General features: G+C 36.8%; 1 protein-coding gene across 1 annotated transcript in view; it reads right to left on the reverse strand.

Annotated features, from left to right (window-relative positions):
- LOC121420277 (dyslexia-associated protein KIAA0319-like protein) overlaps positions 1-20,735 on the reverse strand; it is a 68,004-nt gene that overhangs the window by 12,329 nt on the left and 34,940 nt on the right. The window contains 16 exon segments of the mRNA XM_041614855.1: positions 481-569; positions 2,970-3,040; positions 3,715-3,853; positions 4,136-4,287; positions 5,064-5,212; positions 6,398-6,530; positions 7,180-7,303; positions 9,272-9,426; positions 9,695-9,759; positions 10,455-10,593; positions 11,852-11,920; positions 11,923-12,031; positions 13,326-13,522; positions 17,810-18,007; positions 18,639-18,735; positions 20,089-20,168. Coding sequence (XP_041470789.1) covers positions 481-569; positions 2,970-3,040; positions 3,715-3,853; positions 4,136-4,287; positions 5,064-5,212; positions 6,398-6,530; positions 7,180-7,303; positions 9,272-9,426; positions 9,695-9,759; positions 10,455-10,593; positions 11,852-11,920; positions 11,923-12,031; positions 13,326-13,522; positions 17,810-18,007; positions 18,639-18,735; positions 20,089-20,168 — 1,966 coding nt within the window.

Consider the following 20,735-nt stretch of genomic DNA (forward strand, 5'->3'; position numbering starts at 1 on the left):
AAGCAAGTTCACCCCGACTGTAAGTTGGTTTCAATAAAAACAGAAAACATAGAGAAAATATCGGTGAGGGTTTGATGAAAATCAATCAAAGATATTAAAGAGATATATGCATTTTTTAATGTTTGTAATTCATAAAGTCATATGCGGGCAGATCTCCAAAATATGAATATCATATAAATTTCATAAGAATAAGATTTAATCTTTAAATAGAACATGATGAATAAAAAAATATAATTTTTACATAATAGGATATGGAATGAGGTGTCTGATGATACATCCTCCATATGAAAATAACCAAAAGCTTTATAAATCAATATATGCAATCAACCATACAAATCAACTGTATGATCAATCACCAAGCTTTGTGCAACCCACTCTAGAAGTGTGCCCCTGTCTCCGGACGAATTGAGATAAGGCCAATTATCACAAGAGAGAAATTTGGGGTGACTAGTCAATTAAATAAGGCAGTTATAAACTTACATTTTACTGTCTGTTAATGCAATTCTTTGGATGATGACATCACCATTGTTGACTCCCAGCATCACAGCAAGTGGCATTATCAGATCATTCTGTGAATTGACAAAATTCCATATGATGTTCTTGTTATAACAGGAGACATATTTACGCATGGATCGTTCTACAATTTGTGAATTTCACAATCCTTTAGGCAAAAATTAATATTTTATTTTCGACGGTTACTTTTTACGACCTCCAGCCTAAATCTGCGACGTTGGATAAGCTTTAATTAACATTGCAGTGAAAGAAGAAGATTTTCTGGGGCTTTCTATATTTTCCAGGGGGTGTTTCACAAAGATTTAAGTTTGACTTGGAGTCGCACTTTATAAATGTCTTGTTGTGCACGGTATAATACGCATGACAGCATTGGTCAGATCATGCCAAGAGGACGTGCATTACTGCGCAATGATAAAAAAGATTGCACGTTGCATAGCATGTACGCGTCAGCATTTTAGTGGGACCTAAGTCATACTAAATCTTTGTGAACCCCCCAGGTTTCATTTCAGCATACCAGAAGCAGAAATTCCCCAAGCCCCTGTGTATTTCTTTCCCCTGCAATCTTTCCGTGCAAGTTGGGACTGTATTTTGATATCTCCCCTATTCTAACACAGAGTTTCCAACTAAAAAAAAAACAAATTCCCTTATTTTTCCCTGATATTCTTTAAACCCATTCCCAGTTTTGCACGTTTTCTAAGTTGTTGCAGCGAGTTACATGTATTTTTAGTATAAAAACAATAACGTAAATCTTATTAGTACAACAAAAATAGGCCATTCAATGGATGTTGTTTTTGACATGCAACAAAACATTACAGAGTCTGATTGACTACTGTGCTTTCCACTTTCGGGCTTATCAAAATTCCCTGATTTTTCCCTCATTCGAGGCATTTTTCCTTTATTTGAGCTATTTTTTTTAAATCGAATTCCTATTTCCCTGACTGGAAAAAAGTAAAATAACTTTCCCTGATGGGCTGGGAACCCTGTCTAAGCGAATGCAAACATTAGTGAAACACAGCTTTTCTTTGGACCTCACTGATCGTTATCCATATCTTCCCTGCGATTGGGATTCATTGTTCAGTCAAGTATTTGTTTTTAATTTATTAATCCTCACTTGCAGTGTATGCTATCTTGAAAAATTGTTCACCCACAAGGAAAAGTACATTTAGGCCTTGTACAAAAATGAATATTGGTGCGCATGATTGTGAAATACTCAAATTTGATTACACACATTATACTCTTCGGAAGAAGGGCCAAGCATTAGAAAAAAAATGTAAATAATAATGATAATACATAAGATTTATATAGCGCACTTTCCATCTTGATTAGATGCTCAAGGCGCTTCAGAGCAGAACAACAAAACCTATTTACATATACATGTAATACATGTCTGAACAATAAGTCTATCAAAAAACACTTTTATACAGGTATGTTTTCAGGTTGCCCTTGAAGGTGGTCACTGAAGTCTGGGTTTTCAGAATGTGTGGGAGAGAATTCCACAGGCTAGGTCCTGCATGAGCAAAGGCCCGCTCTCTGCATGATTTCTTAGCAACTGGAATTTGTAAGAGATTACTGACTGATCAAAATAAATTCAAACTAAATTGTATTAAATTGAACTCCTAATAGCATGTTAAACATAAGACAATAACGTTATCAAAAGTTAAAACAAACAGATATTTAGAGAATTCAAATCTAAACTGGGGCCCGTCTTACAAAGAGTTGCAATTGATCCAATCAATCGCAACTATGGATGGCCAGCCACGTCAACATCTATCACGCATGTTTGTTCAGAATATTTTCCAGCATTCTGTTCTTGAAAATTAACTGTGCTTCTCTTTTTTACAAAGGACATTGTGCAAATTTCCTGTTGAAAAAATTATGACACTGATGGATTTCCAGTGTTACAATCGATTGGATCAATCATAACTCTTTGTAAGACAGGGTCCTGGTGTGCATGCATTAATGGCGAGGAGAAGATCAGGAGCATGTTGCAGAAAGAGTTGCAATCAATCGCAACTCTAAAAATCATGCGCAACTGGATTTTCAACCAATCAACAGCGCGCATTTGGGACTTACGTGACTTTTTAACTTGCGTTTAAACGCAACACTTTCTGCAACGGGCCCCTGGTGGGTGTTTCATAAAGCTGTTTGTGATTTACGAATGACTTTGGGAACAACTGATGACCCTTTCTTGCGGTTAAATGATGATTTACATGTACACAAGAACTTTATTGGTGTTGATTTTATTACCTAAAAAAAGGTTCACCAGTCATTTGTAATGTCAATCGTAACTTACGAACACACACCTGACTTGAGCTAGGTATTGTGATAATAGATAATTCAATCAATTGGACAGAATGCTTGCATCAAATCATGGAAGCATTTATTGGTTTGTGAACATGTTAATAGTGAAATAATTGTCAATGTAAAAGGATACACTTTATGACAGTAGTATTTACCTTATCTTGCTCAGTAAACAATGTGATATCTTCATCAAACACAATCTGAACCCGAGAGAGGATGTGGGGGTCTGTTGTGGGAAATACAAACAAATACAAAATGTGTATGTTTATGATGATAGAAGATTAATCAATGGTACAATGACCTTCAGTCCCAAACATATATATACCAGTAGCTTTGAAAAAAAAAGATAAAAAAACAGCTTGAAAATATTGACACAATTTGGATTCAGCATCAAGATTGATATTGTCCATGCAAACTGTATATCACTTCTATACAATGAGGCACTTTTATAGCAATTTATGCTGGCCTTCATATCATGATTATGGTAGAAAAGTTTAATATCTGCAATAAATATGGAAAAAACAAGGCATTCTGTAACATGACAGTTCATTTTAATGCTATAATTCATATATATGCTCATGTGCGCTTTATATGTGCTGCATTGTTAAGGGCAATTTTCAGCATAGTACATGTACATCATTATTTAGTTATCAATATTTCAAAATTTGTTGTTTGATTAAAATATGTCAGAACTGCCTTGAATTAAATTTTGAATTATATGATAATATATTCACATTGAGGTTATTGCTCATTCCAACAATTTCATCTTAAACACTATAAACTCTGGGTGAGTTTTCCATAAACAGTTGTGTCAGTGATTTTCCCTGACTACTTTACTCTCAGCCAATCAGATGCAAGGATTTGAGTAGCTTATAACAATGAGATGCCTAGGTGACATACCTTCCTTGACTGTGATGACAGTCGTATCTGTGCCATACGCACCCTTGGCATCAGAGACATTGAGAGTGAATTTATACTGCCCTGGAACAAGGTCTACCATTCGAAGGATTGGTTCGTGATTAGAGTTTCCAACAACCACCTAGATGAAACAGAACAAGGTGAGAATTGAGCATTGAATCATCATCATCATCGTCATTATCATCATCATCACCATCATCATGATCACCTTCATCATCATCGTCGTCATCATCATCATCCCCAAAATCACCACCACCATAATCACAATCATCATCATCACCACTACCACCACCACCACCACCACCAACACCATCATCATCATCACCACCACCACCACCACCACCACCAACACCACCATCATCATCATCATCACCACCACCACCACCATCATCATCATCCTTACCCCTGCAGCAGGACTTTGATTACTCCTCGTCCAGAGATAAGAAACTATACCCTTATCATCTGAGGATTGGGATCCATCAACCTCTAACGATGTTGAAGGGAGGATTAGCTCTTGATCAGGTCCAATCCTAGCAACAGGTGGTTGATTTCTCTCTGATTAAGCATCAAAACAACAAAAAAGATTTTCCAAGTTATACATAAGATTTACACTTACATATCAGGACTGAATTACTGATTTTGGAATAGAGGGGGGCGCAGATAGCAAATTGGGAAATAGAGGGAGCACAGATGAGAATTTTTTTGACTTAGCTATGTTAATCTGTATGTGCAATAGGCAATTCTTAAGATTATGAGGCATGCATCTTTTGCACCCCACCGCTGCATAACAAAGCTTGTATAGGAGTAGTGGAAGAAATGATTCCTTCCTGGCTACAAAATAATTGACCATTATAAAAGAGAAGCATGCTTTGCTCTCATTAGCATAATGTGAGCACTTGGCAGAATCACACAGCAACATCAAACCAAGTAAAATGATTAAGATCATCTGAACCCCCCTTTCCTTTGTTTCTCTCTCTCCCTTTCTCTATACCATCTATATCCCAGACAGGCCAATTCTCACGAATTAGGCATGAGACTCTCCCCCCAAATCTCTTTCTCACAAATGTACAACAGCTTATTCTCATTTATATTACACACAATGTCTGGTGATCTCCCATCGAGTCATGGTTCCTTCCTAACATCTCACACAATGCTGGTCTTTGAACAAGGCATCTCTGACATTCCACTCATACAAGTATCTTTACCTCTTTTTACAGTAACAGTGACCTGCACATGTGTCCCTTCCCCTTTCTTTCACTCACTCACTCTCTCTTTCCCTCTCTGTCTCTCTTTCCCCTTCTCTCTCTTCAATTTTCTATTCATATCTTTACCTCTCTTTACAGTAACAGTGACCTGCGCGCTGTCCGATACACCCTGACCATCTTGGACGGTCAAGCTAAAGACATAAGCCCCTTCACCAAGTCCAGCCACATCTACCGTTGCTTGGTCAGGGTTGGTCAATACAGCATCACTTGGACCACTGTGTAGATGGAGAATATAGATTAAAATGACATCGTTGGGGACAGTTCTGTTTATACATCACCTGGGCTCTACTTATGGTACAGCAGCGGGTAATACAGACTTGATTTGTTATTAACATGCATGTATGCCTCTTTCTTTGATCTATTAATTCACCTACTAAGATGTCTTGTACAGTGAATATTTTGACAAGAAACATGTCATTCCTTACTTGTTGCCATTGACCTAAACCTTGAAGCTTGTTTACTAAACTCAAGATAATGGATACTGAACCATTAGACAAATTCATTACAGGAATCTTGATTATGTTTGGCTGCTGAGTACCGGTACTATTTCCCTGAAAGTTACCAGAATAGCAAAAATTACCATTATCACAATTTCTTTATGGCACGGGGCCCTTATCATTTATACCCTACTCCCATTGAGGCATGTGGTATCAGAGAGAAGTGTCAACTCCTTATTTGGCAAATGGATTTAATAATGATGTTATAAACCTAGAATATATCTTATTACCTAACTTGTACCCAATGATAGGATTCTATGCCTTGATCATCTGTACTACCACTCCCGCCCAGAGAGGTGGTATCAGAGGGTAACATAAGCTCCTTATTAGGCCCAGCACCCCCACTCCCAAGTTATATAGGGGTAAAAAAATATAAGCCTCAGAATATGTCTTACCTAACTTGTTCCCAATGATAGGATTCTATGCCTTGATCATCTGTACTACCACTCCCGCCCAGAGAGGTGGTATTGGAGGGCAACATAAGCTCCTAATTAGGCCCAGCACCCCCACTCCCAAGTCATATAGGGGTAAAAAAAATATAAGCCTCAGAATATGTCTTACCTAACTTGTTCCCAATGATAGGATTCTATGCCTTGATCATCTGTACTACCACTCCCGCCCAGAGAGGTGGTATTGGAGGGTAACATAAGCTCCTTATTAGGCCCAGCACCCCCACTCCCAAGTTATATAGGGTTAAAAAAATATAAACCTCAGAATATGTCTTACCTAACTTGTTCCCAATGATAGGATTCTATGCCTTGATCATCTGTACTACCACTCCCGTCCAGAGAGGTGGTATCAGAGGGTAACATAAGCTCCTTATTAGGCCCAGCATCCCCCCCTCCTCCTCCCAAGTTTAATATATAGAAGTACAAAAAATATAAACCTTGGAATATGTCCTACCTAACTTGTTCCCAATGATAGGATTCTATGCCTTGATCATCTGTACTACCACTCCCGTCCAGAGAGGTGGTATCGGAAGGTAACATAAGCTCCTTATCAGGTCCAGCATCCGCAGAAGGAGGGGTATTGTGTTCTGAGGAAAACAATCGATAAAGTTCAGATCAAATACTGTGATGGAGAACCAATGATCTTCAAATTTTTAAAATCCAACACCAAAAATTTAACACTGTACTTGGAACCCCACAGCAAACTCCCTTGTTTTCAGTGTTCAAGCTTTCACGAAAAGATGCACCAATGTATACTCATGAAGAAAAATAATACAGCAGACTCCAATTAAGCCGACGTTTCAGATTTCTGTGTTCCAAAAGACTGTCCTAATGCAGATTCACATGTACATGATAACACTCACAGATTTTTTTTTTAAAATAGAATTGGTTACAAAATGAGATTGCTGTGCCTCATTGGTTGTATTCTGATAATTAAACCTAGGTTTAGCCTTGGTCTAAACTACAATTTCAAACACATTTCTGTGGAATGCTTGCATCATAATATTTCTTCCAAATTCATGGCAATTATAATGTACAAATTAATTCATTAAAATTCATATCTCTTGTATTTTTGTACTCTTCACAATTCACGACTCAACTAATCCGTTGAGGTGCGGGAGGATAAGAATAATTTTCAATTGGAGAATCAGGTGAAAACTGGCACTGCATTAAAGTGTGGTCTAAGTCAACCCATGTTTCACTAAACCATGGCAATCAAAATACAAGTTTACTGACCTGGTTTGACAATCACGGTAGCTGTATCAGAATCCTTTTGATCTTTAGCATCAGTGACAGTCAACTTGAAGACATACGTTCCCTCTTCTAGCCCAGTAAGGTGAAGTATCTTGGATGAAGATCCCTACATTTTTGAAAAGGCAACGATATAATTTAATCACATATATGGCAGTGATGATGTCACCAATTAAAAGGATTTTTACTCAGATGTTGTGTAAGAAGAAGTGGCGATGAAGCAATTATTATAATCAATAATACTATTATTATTACTATTATTATTATTACTATTATTATCATGATATCATCATCATCATCATTATTATTATATTATTAAAAAACATACCTGGAAGTCAATGGTCTTTACACCATAAGAGATATAATCAATTATACAATGAATGATAATCAAAAGTTGTTGTAGAAAACACTGATTTCACAAGAAAGTCTGATAAAAGCACAATGTAGGTCGCAAACACAGATAGGCACATGTGGGACAGTGCATTATCATTACTTTGAAAAATACTTGACATCTGACTGAATCCCATGCTTATTTCACTAGTTACACAATAATTACGTGATTTTTTCAAGAATCCTTTGGCACACATTTTGTTTCCATACAGCAAACAGACACTTGGGTGGTCATTTTATTGGATTCTTTACCACAACTGTCATTCATCTTGACTTGGCCTTACTATAAAGTCAATGGCCAACCATGAATCAATCGTAATAAGTGTCACTAATTACAATCATGAGGTGATTGTAATTCTTCTTAGATGTTACAGGCAAGGGTAAGGTGACAGATTTCATAACAAGTGGAATGCCTCTGGCCGTCTCACCTGCATCACGCGGTTCAATATAGCAGCAGTGCTGACTTTGCATACTACTCTAACTCGCACAAGATGTTCAGTGATACATGGTTACTCTTATGTCCTCTTTTTATGAACTAGACCAATAAACTTACAGAGATATGATGGTTATTCAACAAAAAAACCCAACATGGCCAAAGTTCATTGACCTTACATGACCTTTGACCTTGATCATGTGACCTGAAACTGGAACAGGATGTTCAGTGATACTTGATTACTCTTATGTACAAGTTTCATGAATCAGATCCATAAACTTTCAAAGTTATGATGGTAATTCAACAGATACACCCAATTCGGCTAAAGTTCATTGACCTTTGACCTTGGACATGTGACCTGAAACACGCACAGGATGTTCAGTGATACTTGATTACTCTAATGTCCAAGTTTAATGAACTAGACCAATAAACTTTCAAAGTTATGATGGTAATTCAACAGACACCCCCGATTCGGCCAAAGTTCATTGACCCTAAATGACCTTTGACCTTAATCATGAGACCTGAAACTTGCACAAAATGTTCAGTGATGCTTGATTACTATTATGTCCAAGTTTCATGAATCAGATCCATAAACTTTCAAAGTTATGATGGGAATTCAACAGATATCGCCAATTTGGCCAAAGTTCATTGACCCTAAATGACCTTTGACCTTGATCATGTGACCTGAAACTTGCACAAAATGTTCAGTGATGCTTGATTACTATTATGTCCAAGTTTCATGAATCAGATCCATAAACTTTCAAAGTTATGATGGGAATTCAACAGATATCCCCAATTTGGCCAAAGTTCATTGACCCTAAATGACCTTTGACCTTGGTCATGTGACGTGAAACTCATGCAGGATGTTCAGTGATACTTGATTATTCTTATGTCCAAGTTTCATGAACTAGGTCCATATATTTTCTAAGTTATGATGACATTTCAAAAACTTAACCTCAGGTTAAGATTTCGATGTTGATTCCTCCAACATGGTCTAAGTTCATTGACCCTAAATGACCTTTGACCTTGGTCATGTGACATGAAACTCTAATAGGATGTTCAGTAATACTTGATTAACCTTATGGCCAAGTTTTATTAACTAGGTCCATATACTTTCTAAGTTATGATGTCATTTCAAAAACTTAACCTCAGGTTAAGATTTGATGTTGACGCCGCCGCCGCCGTCGCCGTCGGAAAAGCGGCGCCTATAGTCTCACTTTGCTTCGCAGGTGAGACAAAAACAGGGATCCTTACTGTCATATCAGCCACTCTATCAGTCATCTTGGTCCACTCATAGCTGGTAATACCGTGATCATCACTGCTCTTGGAACCGTTGAGTGTTGTGAAGTCTACAGGAAGCTTGATCTCGACATCAGGACCAGCTTGGGCATGAGGTTTATAATCCTCCTCTATATATTCAAAATTCAGAAATAATTATGATTATACAATCGCTAACATTCAAATTTTATACAGCTTTCAATGGAAAGAGATCTCTAATTTCTTTACAGGATATATCATTATCCAGCTTGAAAATAAACATATATGTACTACATATGGTTTCTTAATAGGAGGGGTTTCTTTAGTGTTTCCAATTCAGTTATTCATCCATAACATTAATAGTTGACCCAAAATATTATATCTAGGGATAAAGAAAAAGAGGAGAAATGATATAAATACCTTCTTTAACAGTGACATTTGCTATGGTAGAATTAGAAGCTCCATCGTAATCTGTAACAGTCAACCTGCAGACAGACAAAAAGAGAATATTGTTATAAACAATATCTTGCTCTCTCTTACAAAATATTCATGTCTTCTTTGGGATTCATAGTTTTCATCATCATTGAATATTTGTTTAGTGTACTACCGTAAAGATTCCACAAAAAAACATTGATATACATGTACAATATTACCCTGCCATTCAAATGTAACACCAATTTGAAGTTAATTTGTAACAACAAACTCATAATGAACCAAATAATCAACAGACAATAAAACATGGAGAAAAGTATGGTACATACAAGGACAGTCTGATCTTTAGACAAACTAAGTTACCTCACTTGGATAGACTAAGTGATGATTGGAGCAGATGACAACTGATAGTAAACCAAATACAGTCATCAACAGTGTTGTTTAAAGATCTTGGAATAAGACTATATCAAACTAGATTGATGGTGATTGGGGCAAATGATGATCATTCCAAACTAAAAGTAGACTAAATACATGAATCCAAAGTGTTGTTTGGAGATTGAATATTAGACCAAGTGGTCCTATACCAAGAGGAAATTATTCATCACTTATAGTAGACCCAATACATACAGCTGTAATGTTGTTTGACGATTTGGGATTAGACCAAATGACACTAGCCCAAGTAGCATTAGACCAAGTGGCACTCAAAAAAGTAGTATTGGACCAAGTGGATATAAACCTCAACACCTACCTGATGAGATAAACACCCGGTTTGAGATCGGTCAATTCTAAGGTATCTTGGTCACCACTGATCTCATGGTCATTCAACGGTCCTTTGACTTGATTCCAACTGTAACTTGCTATCCTGTCATCATCATCGTCGGTACTTCCTGCACACAGGAAATATATTGTCAAACATAACCAGACATAATGTACAATACTGTCAATGATATATCAGTGGCATGACACTTGCTCCAGTCTGAATATCTTAGAGGACATAGGATTAGAGTTAGGATTATAATAGAGTTTCTGGTTCAAAATAATGTGAAGATAAGGATGATGATGATCCACAGCATTCATATTGCGCCACATATCTATAAAAAAACATTCATAGGTGCAGGCTCATCCAATAAGTTAATCACTACACATCTGCCGAAATAAGTGAGTTTTGAGAGATGGTTTAAAGAGTTCTAAGCTGTCAATTGCACGAAGTGAAGAAGGGAGGGAGTTCCAAAGGCTTGGAGCAATAGAAGAAAAGGTACAGTCTCCAAATCCCCTTAGGTGTGTGATGGGTACATGAAGAGTGACACCAGTACCAGATGAGCGCAAGCCAGGGCGTACACGGTGTTGTTCTATAAGGGAGGTCACGTATCCTGGAGCTAAACCATGCACAGCCTTGAAGGTAAGGAGGATTTTGAATTTGATCTTGTAATGATTTGGGTTCATTTAGTTTTGGAGATAGATTTTATGTGTTGCTTATAACATGCAGAATTTAAATCAGGGCGATTGTTGCAGGAGCAAATGTAACAGAACCGATATGTCAAGGGTTGGCAAAAAGATAGCCATAACTCAACTAGATGAATTTCTCAACTGCATGGAATCTGAATTGTTTCTGCCATTGCCAGACCAAGAGTATATTTAAAACACAGCTAATATAAACATAATGACCTTCCTGACTTTTGACCATTGACCCCCAAATAAAAGCACCATTGTCATCCCACTTGTGCATACATGAGCCGAGGTTAAAGATGAACCCTCAATTATTACGAGAATGAGATATTTCAATGTATGATATGACCTCTGTAACCTTTGACTTCATGACCTCCAAATCTATTAGGATCATTATCCCCTGGAAGGCAGCTCAAGCTAAAGCTAGGGGTAACAATAACTGTGTTCTTCAGAATAAATTATCTCTAAATAGATAATGCTATACATGTATAAATGCCTATAATCATTATTATCAACAATATCTAGGCGGGGGGGCTCAACGATTAGAATTTTGTAGACTATGTCAAAGGCAACCTGCGTGCCAATTTTTGGCAAGATCCCGCGATTGACAGCAGAGATCTCAAGGTAGGCCCTGGGAGGCCCCCAATCCCGGCCATATGTTCTCCCACAATACCCCGGACTAGATAGGGTTAAACCTACCAGATCCATCTAATATGGTGGCTGAGTTTGGTAGCAGCACCACCTGCATGGCTGGCTGGATGACCGCTACGGGGGCTGATTGATTCTAGGCGGGGGAATGACCGTCACGTTGACCTGACCTGCACCAAATGACCTTGACCCCTCCACGGAAACCTTGAACTGGTAAAAACCAGCTATCAACTGAGGTAGGGAAGAGAAAGAGGAAAGGTTGTCACGATTAAAATCACAACTGACAACTTGAAAAGGTAAATGCCAGCTATCAACTACGGGAAGAGAGAGAGAGGGGGGGGGGGGTAGATATTGGAATTTAAAATCACATTATCGTAGGTTGTGTATTTCATGATACATGCCCACAAACATTCATTAGAGCTCTTGCAGTTCAACTAATTTACTTTTCTCTATAGGTTATTAGCATGTGTTGCGAGCGAGAATTTTGAAGAAAAAAAAAGTATTCAATTGAACAATGAATCCAAAGGGCAGGGAAGAACAAGGATTAATCCGCAGATCTACAAGTCTCATCTCAAACATATGATGTAAAATGTAACCCTAAAAAAAGATTCTTTGAAGATAAATTACTAGTATGTTTTTGTATTTATTTGACAATTTTAATAAGCATTTTCAAAATAAATTGGGTACCTTCCAGTCTATTCTTGTTTCACCTACTCTCTATATTGTATTGAAGTATAGCCTATATTGTGTATTCATTCATATAGGCCTACACTTTCACCAGTCTTCACAGTAAAATATTGGTATTTGTAATGAATCGAGCTTTTTGTTGGGGTATACTAATGAGAGATTTTCTCCACATGTAATATTTTCTTTAATAATCTCATATCATTTTATTCTCATCCGAGGGGGGGGGGGCACTTACATTGACGAGTGGATACCATGCGCGGTCCCAAAAACATGTAAAAAGGATGTCTTTTTCAAGATAGGGCATGTTACGTATGTAACATAATAAGGGTGTCAAAAAACACTAAAATAATGAAAAAAAGGTATCTATATTCGCTACGAAAGCTATGTGTTTAGGGTTAAATTTGCGAGGGTATAAAAAATTAAGACTGAAATGTTTTATAAAGGATGTACTTTTTGCCCTAACAAACAACACAACATGTTTAGAGTACTAAACTCAATGATGTAAGTAAAGCTAAACCGACAACCGACGTCTGTGACATAACTAAAATATTGCTATACCGGTACTTGTTTAGGAGTTCAATTTAGGGAATACTTGCCAAGGGTATTGTTTTGCTTCCAATACTTGTTAAGGGTAGGGTTTCACACGCCAATACTTGTTAAGGGTTGCATTTTCAGAATATGGAAAATACGGTGTTTAGGGTGCTTTTCAAGACCCATGGCTGCGCATTGTATCCACAAGTCGATGGAAGTGCACGCGGCTACCAGGATTCTCATATATTTGATTGCGATTGTGAATGATGAAAACAAGCATGGAAAAAATAAAGAAAGAGTCGGTCACCCGTGAGATGGTAACTTGTGGTTCGGCTGGATCATCTGAAGACATCTGTGCAGAGCTGCCCTCTGGCTGAGTGACCACCTGATACTGGTAGGTGTAAGGTTGATCGTCAGGGAGGACAAAGGCGTGAAGAGTCACGCTGGTCTCCTCTGGCAGCTGAAGGAATTTACTCTCGCCCAGTGAAACTGTCAGCTGAACAACTGTGTGTGGAATAATTTCGTAGTCTCAAAATCAAATAAAGATTGAATATGACAGGGTCAAATCACTAAATGATTGAATATTAGTGTCAAAATCACTGTAAGATTGAATATTACAGTGTCAAAATGACTGAAAGATTTAATGTTACAGTGTCTAAATCACTAAAAGATTGAATATTACAATGTAAACATCACTGTATGAATGAACACTACAGTGTCAAATCACTGTAAGATTGAATATTGCAGTGTCAAAATCACTGAATAAGTCTGTCTCGACCTCACACTCTAGCAAATATTCCAATTTTCTGAAGGGATATGCTCTCACTAATTGACACTTTCAGCCAAAGTACTCAAGTGGAAGAAGATCAGTTTGTATGATCTGTATCAATTAGGTTTATAAACTAAAAAATGCCCTGACAAACAAATGCACAAAAGTTGTATACATTTCCATGACTAGACAATCAATGTGTCATTTGATGCAGGGCCTACACAGGTACCAATTTCATAATACTAGGAAAAGCAGATATATAATTACGTCATTTTGAAAATATCTTAAAATTAAAACTACATGTATTTGCAATGACTTTCCCCCAAAAATTCCCTGACGATTAAGAATTCAATCATTTGACTTGGACAAGGTTCTGTGGAAAGCATGCACTGTACTTAAAATGAAATTATTTTCAAGAGGTTAAGATGGTTTGAATGAAAATGATATCAATTTCTCCATTTTTCATACAACTGATTATTTATGGGACTCACTCCATTCTTGTACAAACATGGACAGCGGGATATTGTATTTTACTGGGTAATAGTCTGATTCTATGATATTCAAGGACATTACAAAAAATGTTATCTTTAATGATTCTGACAATTACAAAAACTTCTACAAATAAATTCACATGTATACTTGTGGTAAATACCCCAATGTGTAATGATTTTAAAATTGTTTTGATATTTACCGGTATATCTATCGGCATTATGTTAATTGTGCTTATAAACAGCTACATTATGAAGAAAATAAAATAATTTGGCCCGACCAACTATATATTTTATAACAAAATAGAGGTATAATCATACACCATTACAATATATTGCAATAGATGCGATCACTATTGTCTGACTTATTTTTTTTTTTATGACAGCATGCCACAAATTAATTAACCGGGGATGTAGTCGAGGCCACATTTTACCAGCCTTGGCCTTGGCTGAGTCAGGTGTACAAAATATATGGGAGAAGGTTTCCTCCAGCGGCCTCACAACTAGGGAGTACCGGCATCATCTACATCCATGTCATTCACATTTTATTCTACCACTGCTACTAAATATATATTATCGTTATTGTGTAAAATATATAAGATAAACTAATAATTTTATCACCATTGATTAGGCAGACTTATAATTTACAACTGCCATCTAGTAATACCGATGTTTTTAGTTGCAAAACCACCGCTGTATGCTATTATAACCCATACATGCACATCTGCAAAAACATACAGTAGAGTTGAAACTTGCGACTCAGCCCAAATGAATACATGTATACAGCACAAGGAAATAATGCAGAAGAGTATAGGATTTCTTTTTTTAATTTGCTTTTTTGCATAAAAAGAAATGGCACAAAAATCATAGAATACTCTCTTACTGCACAGAGAATGCATGCACGAGCACATTTAGTCCACAGGCACAGACCCTGATTGAAATTTTTTTCATCATTAGGTCTTGACTTTAAAAAGACTAACACAAATACAACTTGCTGTTTCAATCAAGAGGAACCTTCTGCAGCAAAGTCAAGGGCAGGAATGTTAGGCTGCATATTCAGACCACTTTCCCTGGGTGAACGGTTTGCATAGCAAAATACAATACTTTGTACATATACATGCATATTATGATTATACTTCATAACTTGAAATGTTTTATCTCAAGATATTTCTTGAGGAATATATGACATTTTAATTGCATGTCCACTTATTTTTATGCATTTCAATATTAGAACATATAGCAGCATGCAAATGATGATTTTCCTAAGTATGGTAAATATCATAACCATCTCTATAAAAGACATACTACATGATTAAAGAGGTCGCATGCATGCATGTAAACTGGGTGAATACTATTCCTTTCTTTATAGCACAAACTCCTGAATTAGACAATTTTTTCAGTGATTTTGACTAGGCCTGATTTTGGCTGAAAATTGTCAAATGCAATTGATATCGTTGCATCTGACTGGCCAAGAAAAAAATAAATTGAAATGTTTCAGATTATGCTACACCAGCAAAGGACTTTTTCTTTCTTTCTCAATTCTAGACACATCGAAGGGGGGGGTCACAAAGTTTTAAGTGCAACGTAGAATCAAAATTAATTTTCATTAGGTGCGGTATTTAACGCATCACCGCACTGGTAAGATCATGCGCACAGAACGCACACTACTGCATATCTACTATTTGATCTGGGTCCCGTAACACAAAGGTTAGCGATTAATCGTACGCTTGATTTTTCACGATTGAGTAAAGTACATTGTAGTCAATGCAATCATTCGTAGAAAAATGTTCTACAATCATGGCTAAGCTTTGTGTTACGGGCCCCCATGTGTCATTTTTGGTGTTCAAGCATGAAAGTCACAATCAACTTGTTGTAAAACATCGCCCGGATATTCTTACAGAAGTATCTAGTGTTCAGAGAGTACAGGAAAAGTACTCTGTCCGTATTCACGGAGCAAACCAATTTATAGATTGAATGCTAGAGAATTGTTTGGAAATTAATAGAGAATCATTTGAGATTTGTTTGAGAATTGCTTGAGAATCATTTGGGGGTCGGTGCATGCAAGTGCAATAGGTACCTTAATACCCAAACAAACAAAGTCCACATACTCAGTCACTTTTCCGAACACTTTTGGAAACAAACCTTACCAAGATGACAGATAAGCCCTTGAAACACTTGAGAAAAAAATAAAAACAGACTTTGGAAGCGTAAAAGTGCCACCCCCAGATGTTCAGGTAATCATTGTGGAAGTCAATATCTTATAGTGAAAGATCAGATGATGAGATCTTAGATCTCATCATGAAGACGTCCCTTCCATTTAAACCAACAAAAGTAAAAACAAGTGGATTGCCTCTGGCAGTCTTGCCTGCATTATGCGATTTGATATACATGCAGTAGCAGTGCTGACTTTGAAAATGACTATAGAATAATCATTCACAAAAAACACCATTCATACAATGATAAAATACTATGTTAATTGACCCTACATGACAAATGACCTTGATAGCGTGAACGAAGACTTGTGCAAGACGATCAGTGATACTGTACTTCATTACTCTTATGTCTATATTTCACAAACTAGATCCACAAACTTTCAAAAGTTATGATGGCAATTTAACAAATACCCCCAACATGGCCAAAGTTCATTGACCTTTGTAATGTGACCTGAAACTTACACAAGATGTTCACTGATACTTGATTACCCCTATGTCCAAATTTCATGAACTAGATCCACATACTTTCAGTGATATGACAATTAAAAAAACTTAACCTTGGTTAAGATATCGTTTTGATTCCCCCAACATCATCTAAGTTCATTGATCATGAATGACATTTGACCTTGGTCATGTGATCTGAAACTCACAACTTATGTCCAAGTTTCATGAACCAGATCCATAAATTTTCAAAGTTTTGATGGAAATCAACAAATACTCCCCCCACAAGGCCAAAGTTAATTGACCCTAAATGACCTTTGTCATGTGACCTCAAACTCTGGCAGGGTGTTCGGTAATACTTGATAACCATTATGACCAAATTTCATGAACTTGGCCGGTATAATTCTATTAAAGTTGTGACGACATTTCAAAAACTTAACCTTTGATTAAGATCTTATGTTGATGCTGCCGCGGCCATCGCCAAAGCGCGCCTAGTCTCACTTTGCTATGCAGGCGAGACAATAATCATACACTTTTAATTTTTCATGGGAAAAAAATTGCATTGACCTTATACACAAAATGATGTTTTTTGAGCAATTTGGGGTCAGACATGCAATTACAAAATGTTGCACTATTTCGGAACTGCATACTCAGTCATCGAAAATTTGGTCTCAAAAGATGTGCAAGACTTGAAAGTAGTAAGTCAGCAACCAGTGCGTACAAAAAAGTTTGTGTGGCGGCGTAGTCACAAAATTCATTGACGAGGGTCAATTTGACATCCCCCCTCCCCCATTGAACATCTGGGTGGCAGTTTTACGCTTCTATAACCGACACTCAAAATAAAGGCTCAACATCTACATGCAAAGAGAATGAAACTCACAGGGGTGCGTTCCCCCGCTACCTAAGGTAGTAGAAGTGGTAGCTAGCAGAGGAGATGAAAGAGGTGGTGCTGTTGTCGAACGGGGGGCGGTGGTGGGGTTTTGATCATGCAACAAGGGGGTGGTATCAGGGATATGTTTGTTACCATCGGATGTGTTCACTGTCGTTTCTACGACACCGCTTGATTTAACCTCAGTGCCTGTAAAAAGACAAGCATACAGGAAGTGGAAATTTATCAAAAACCTCAAATTGGAAATGTGATGAAATCATCAAACTGTGTTTCTATGCCTATTCACCATATTCATATTTCTTTGGGAGTGTAGGTTCACTCTCTCACTATTCCTAATACATCAACCATGGCCCTGGGAAGCGGGGGTGCAGAAGCACCCCCTAGATATAGGCAGCACCCCTAGGAATTTTGTTTGGTGTGAAAAAATTGAAAAATTAAACCAAAATGACCTTCATTTTCTTTTTCTTTTTAGTGAACACCCCCTCCCTTTTTTTGCTTGTCAAATTTTTCAGGACCAAAACGACCTTCATTTTACAGCAAAAAAAACCCCTTTTATGCTAGTCGAATTCTCAAGAACAAAAGGACCTTCATTTTATAGCAAAACTTTTTTTTTTTGCTTCAAAATTATTTCAGGACCCCTAGTAAAAATTGTTCCTAGGGCCCTGACATCGACCTAATTCAGAAAAAGGCAACAATGATACAAAAAAAATATATTGGAAGTTTTTTATGGATAGCAAAGGCTTTTCAAAAAATTAGAATGTGTTTAAATGAAAAACTTTATTAAACAAAACATACAGTGAAAGAGACTGTCAATACCTACCATTGCTTGAATCACTGCCATCCTTCTTAGCAGGCATCTCTACCACAGAAGGGGTTATCAGTCCACTGGTACTAACTTCACCCGTTTGGAGTGGTGTCTTTTGGAAAAAAAAAAAATCCATCACTATATTTTATTTACATATCACAAAAATTTGCAACTGTCAAAAGATATCTTAGGGCCATGTCTTACAAATAGTTATGATTGATCCCATCAGCCTTAACTATGGAATTCCGTCACTGTAATTGTCCTTTGTAAACAAAGAGAAACACATTGAATTTTCAAGAAAATAATGAGATATAAATGATCATCACTTTGAAAAAATATTTAGAATATGCATGCAGTTTAGATGGTGACATTGCTTGGCTTTCCATACTTGTGGTTGATTGGATCAATCTTAACTCTTTGTTAGACAGGACCCAGATGTCCATAAGAGAATCATGTTTTAAAGGGGGAGCGAACTGACAAACACAGTGTGTGTTTCTTGGTGAATAATATACAGCTTTAAGCAGGGCTCCACACTAACATTTGTTTCTACTGGTCCAACCTATTCATGATGGACCAGTAGATACCCAGATTTTCAATTTTTTACTGGTCTGTACCTTAAATTTACTGGTCCCCCAAATAAATAAAAACATTAAGAATTATTATGCTGTCTTATATTGATTTTATCCCCCCCCCCCACCAATACAAATAAACAGTACACACAACATAATTCATGAGAGCAATTTCTCAATTTTAGAGAGCCATTTTAATGATTTACAAAAAAGGAGAAAACATCATTTGTATCAGCTTGATATATTTTTACTGGTCATGTCGGACCAGTAAATCTGTGTATTTCTGAAAAGGTACTGGCCCAACAGCAATTTTTACTGGTCTGGGACCGTTGGACCAGTGCTATTGTTGCGCGCTGCTTTAAGAATGAAATTCACACAAGAAAGTGTTTTATCAACATAACAAATTTAAATGTAAAAGCAATTCCCCTGTAAAATAATACAGAAATATAAAACACCTATCATATGTACACTGCACATGTGTCAAGTTGATCATAATTTGAAAAAAAAAATAAAGCATGTACAAGTAATCATTGCAATAACATTTTTGAACATGTACAAAAAGATGTTTTCTATTTTTTTTAAAGTTAAACTAACAAAATTTTCAGTACCTTTTCATCAATGCCCACCTTCAGGGGCAACCTAAAAACAAACCTGTATAAAAGAGTGCTTTTTGACAGACATAAATATATGTAATGTATTCATTTAGCTATATTCATCGTTATATTTGAATGTACATGTATATACATTTTTTCCCTCTCTCTAATTTTCTCTTAAAGCTACTTGAGCATCTAATTACAATGGGTAGTGTGCTACATAAATCATATGCATTATATGCCAAGAGTTTCAGATTTCAATATAATTAAGCCCCTTTCAAACAATAATCAAATGATACTTACAGTGTTATCGATAGCAAGAGTAGGTCTTTTCGTCTCTGCAGATAAAGGATGTTGAGTTGTGGGTAAATCTCGTAAAGAATCTGTGAATTGAATACAAATCATACTGCAGGTTAAAATTACATTAAAAACTATGTAAAGTGACACTATACTCAGCACTGTTAATTTGTAACAAGTGATGTATACATGTGTGAATATGTATACTAGTCCGGCAGCCAAACCCTGATTTGGGGGGTAAGGTTGCATTGGAATGTCATAGTTTTTTTTTTGACTGATTTTGACTGGTGAGACCTTCTATTTGAAGAATCTACACGCTGGAGCTCTGTCAGCATTGAGCAATTTGAGATATACGCGAAAATCCAAAATGGCCGCCGGCAGCCATCTTGGATTTTCTGTTTACTCACTTTAGCATACCAAGATGTTTAAAAACTTGGGAGTTAAAGGTTTTAGGGGGCGGAGAATTCAAATCTGAAGTTATTTTGAGGAAAAAACCATGCATTGATGTCAAAATATACAGATAGCGGCCATTTTTCAAGATGGCCGCCATATTACATGAATTATATTGTTTATTTCTTGTATAGGGTACCTAGAATTTTCAAAACATGGAATATACTGGTTTTAGGGGATGGAGAGTCCAAATCTGAGGTTAT

Source organism: Lytechinus variegatus, chromosome 1, assembly GCF_018143015.1.
Source record: "Lytechinus variegatus isolate NC3 chromosome 1, Lvar_3.0, whole genome shotgun sequence".
Classification (NCBI taxonomy): Eukaryota; Metazoa; Echinodermata; class Echinoidea; order Temnopleuroida; family Toxopneustidae; genus Lytechinus; species Lytechinus variegatus.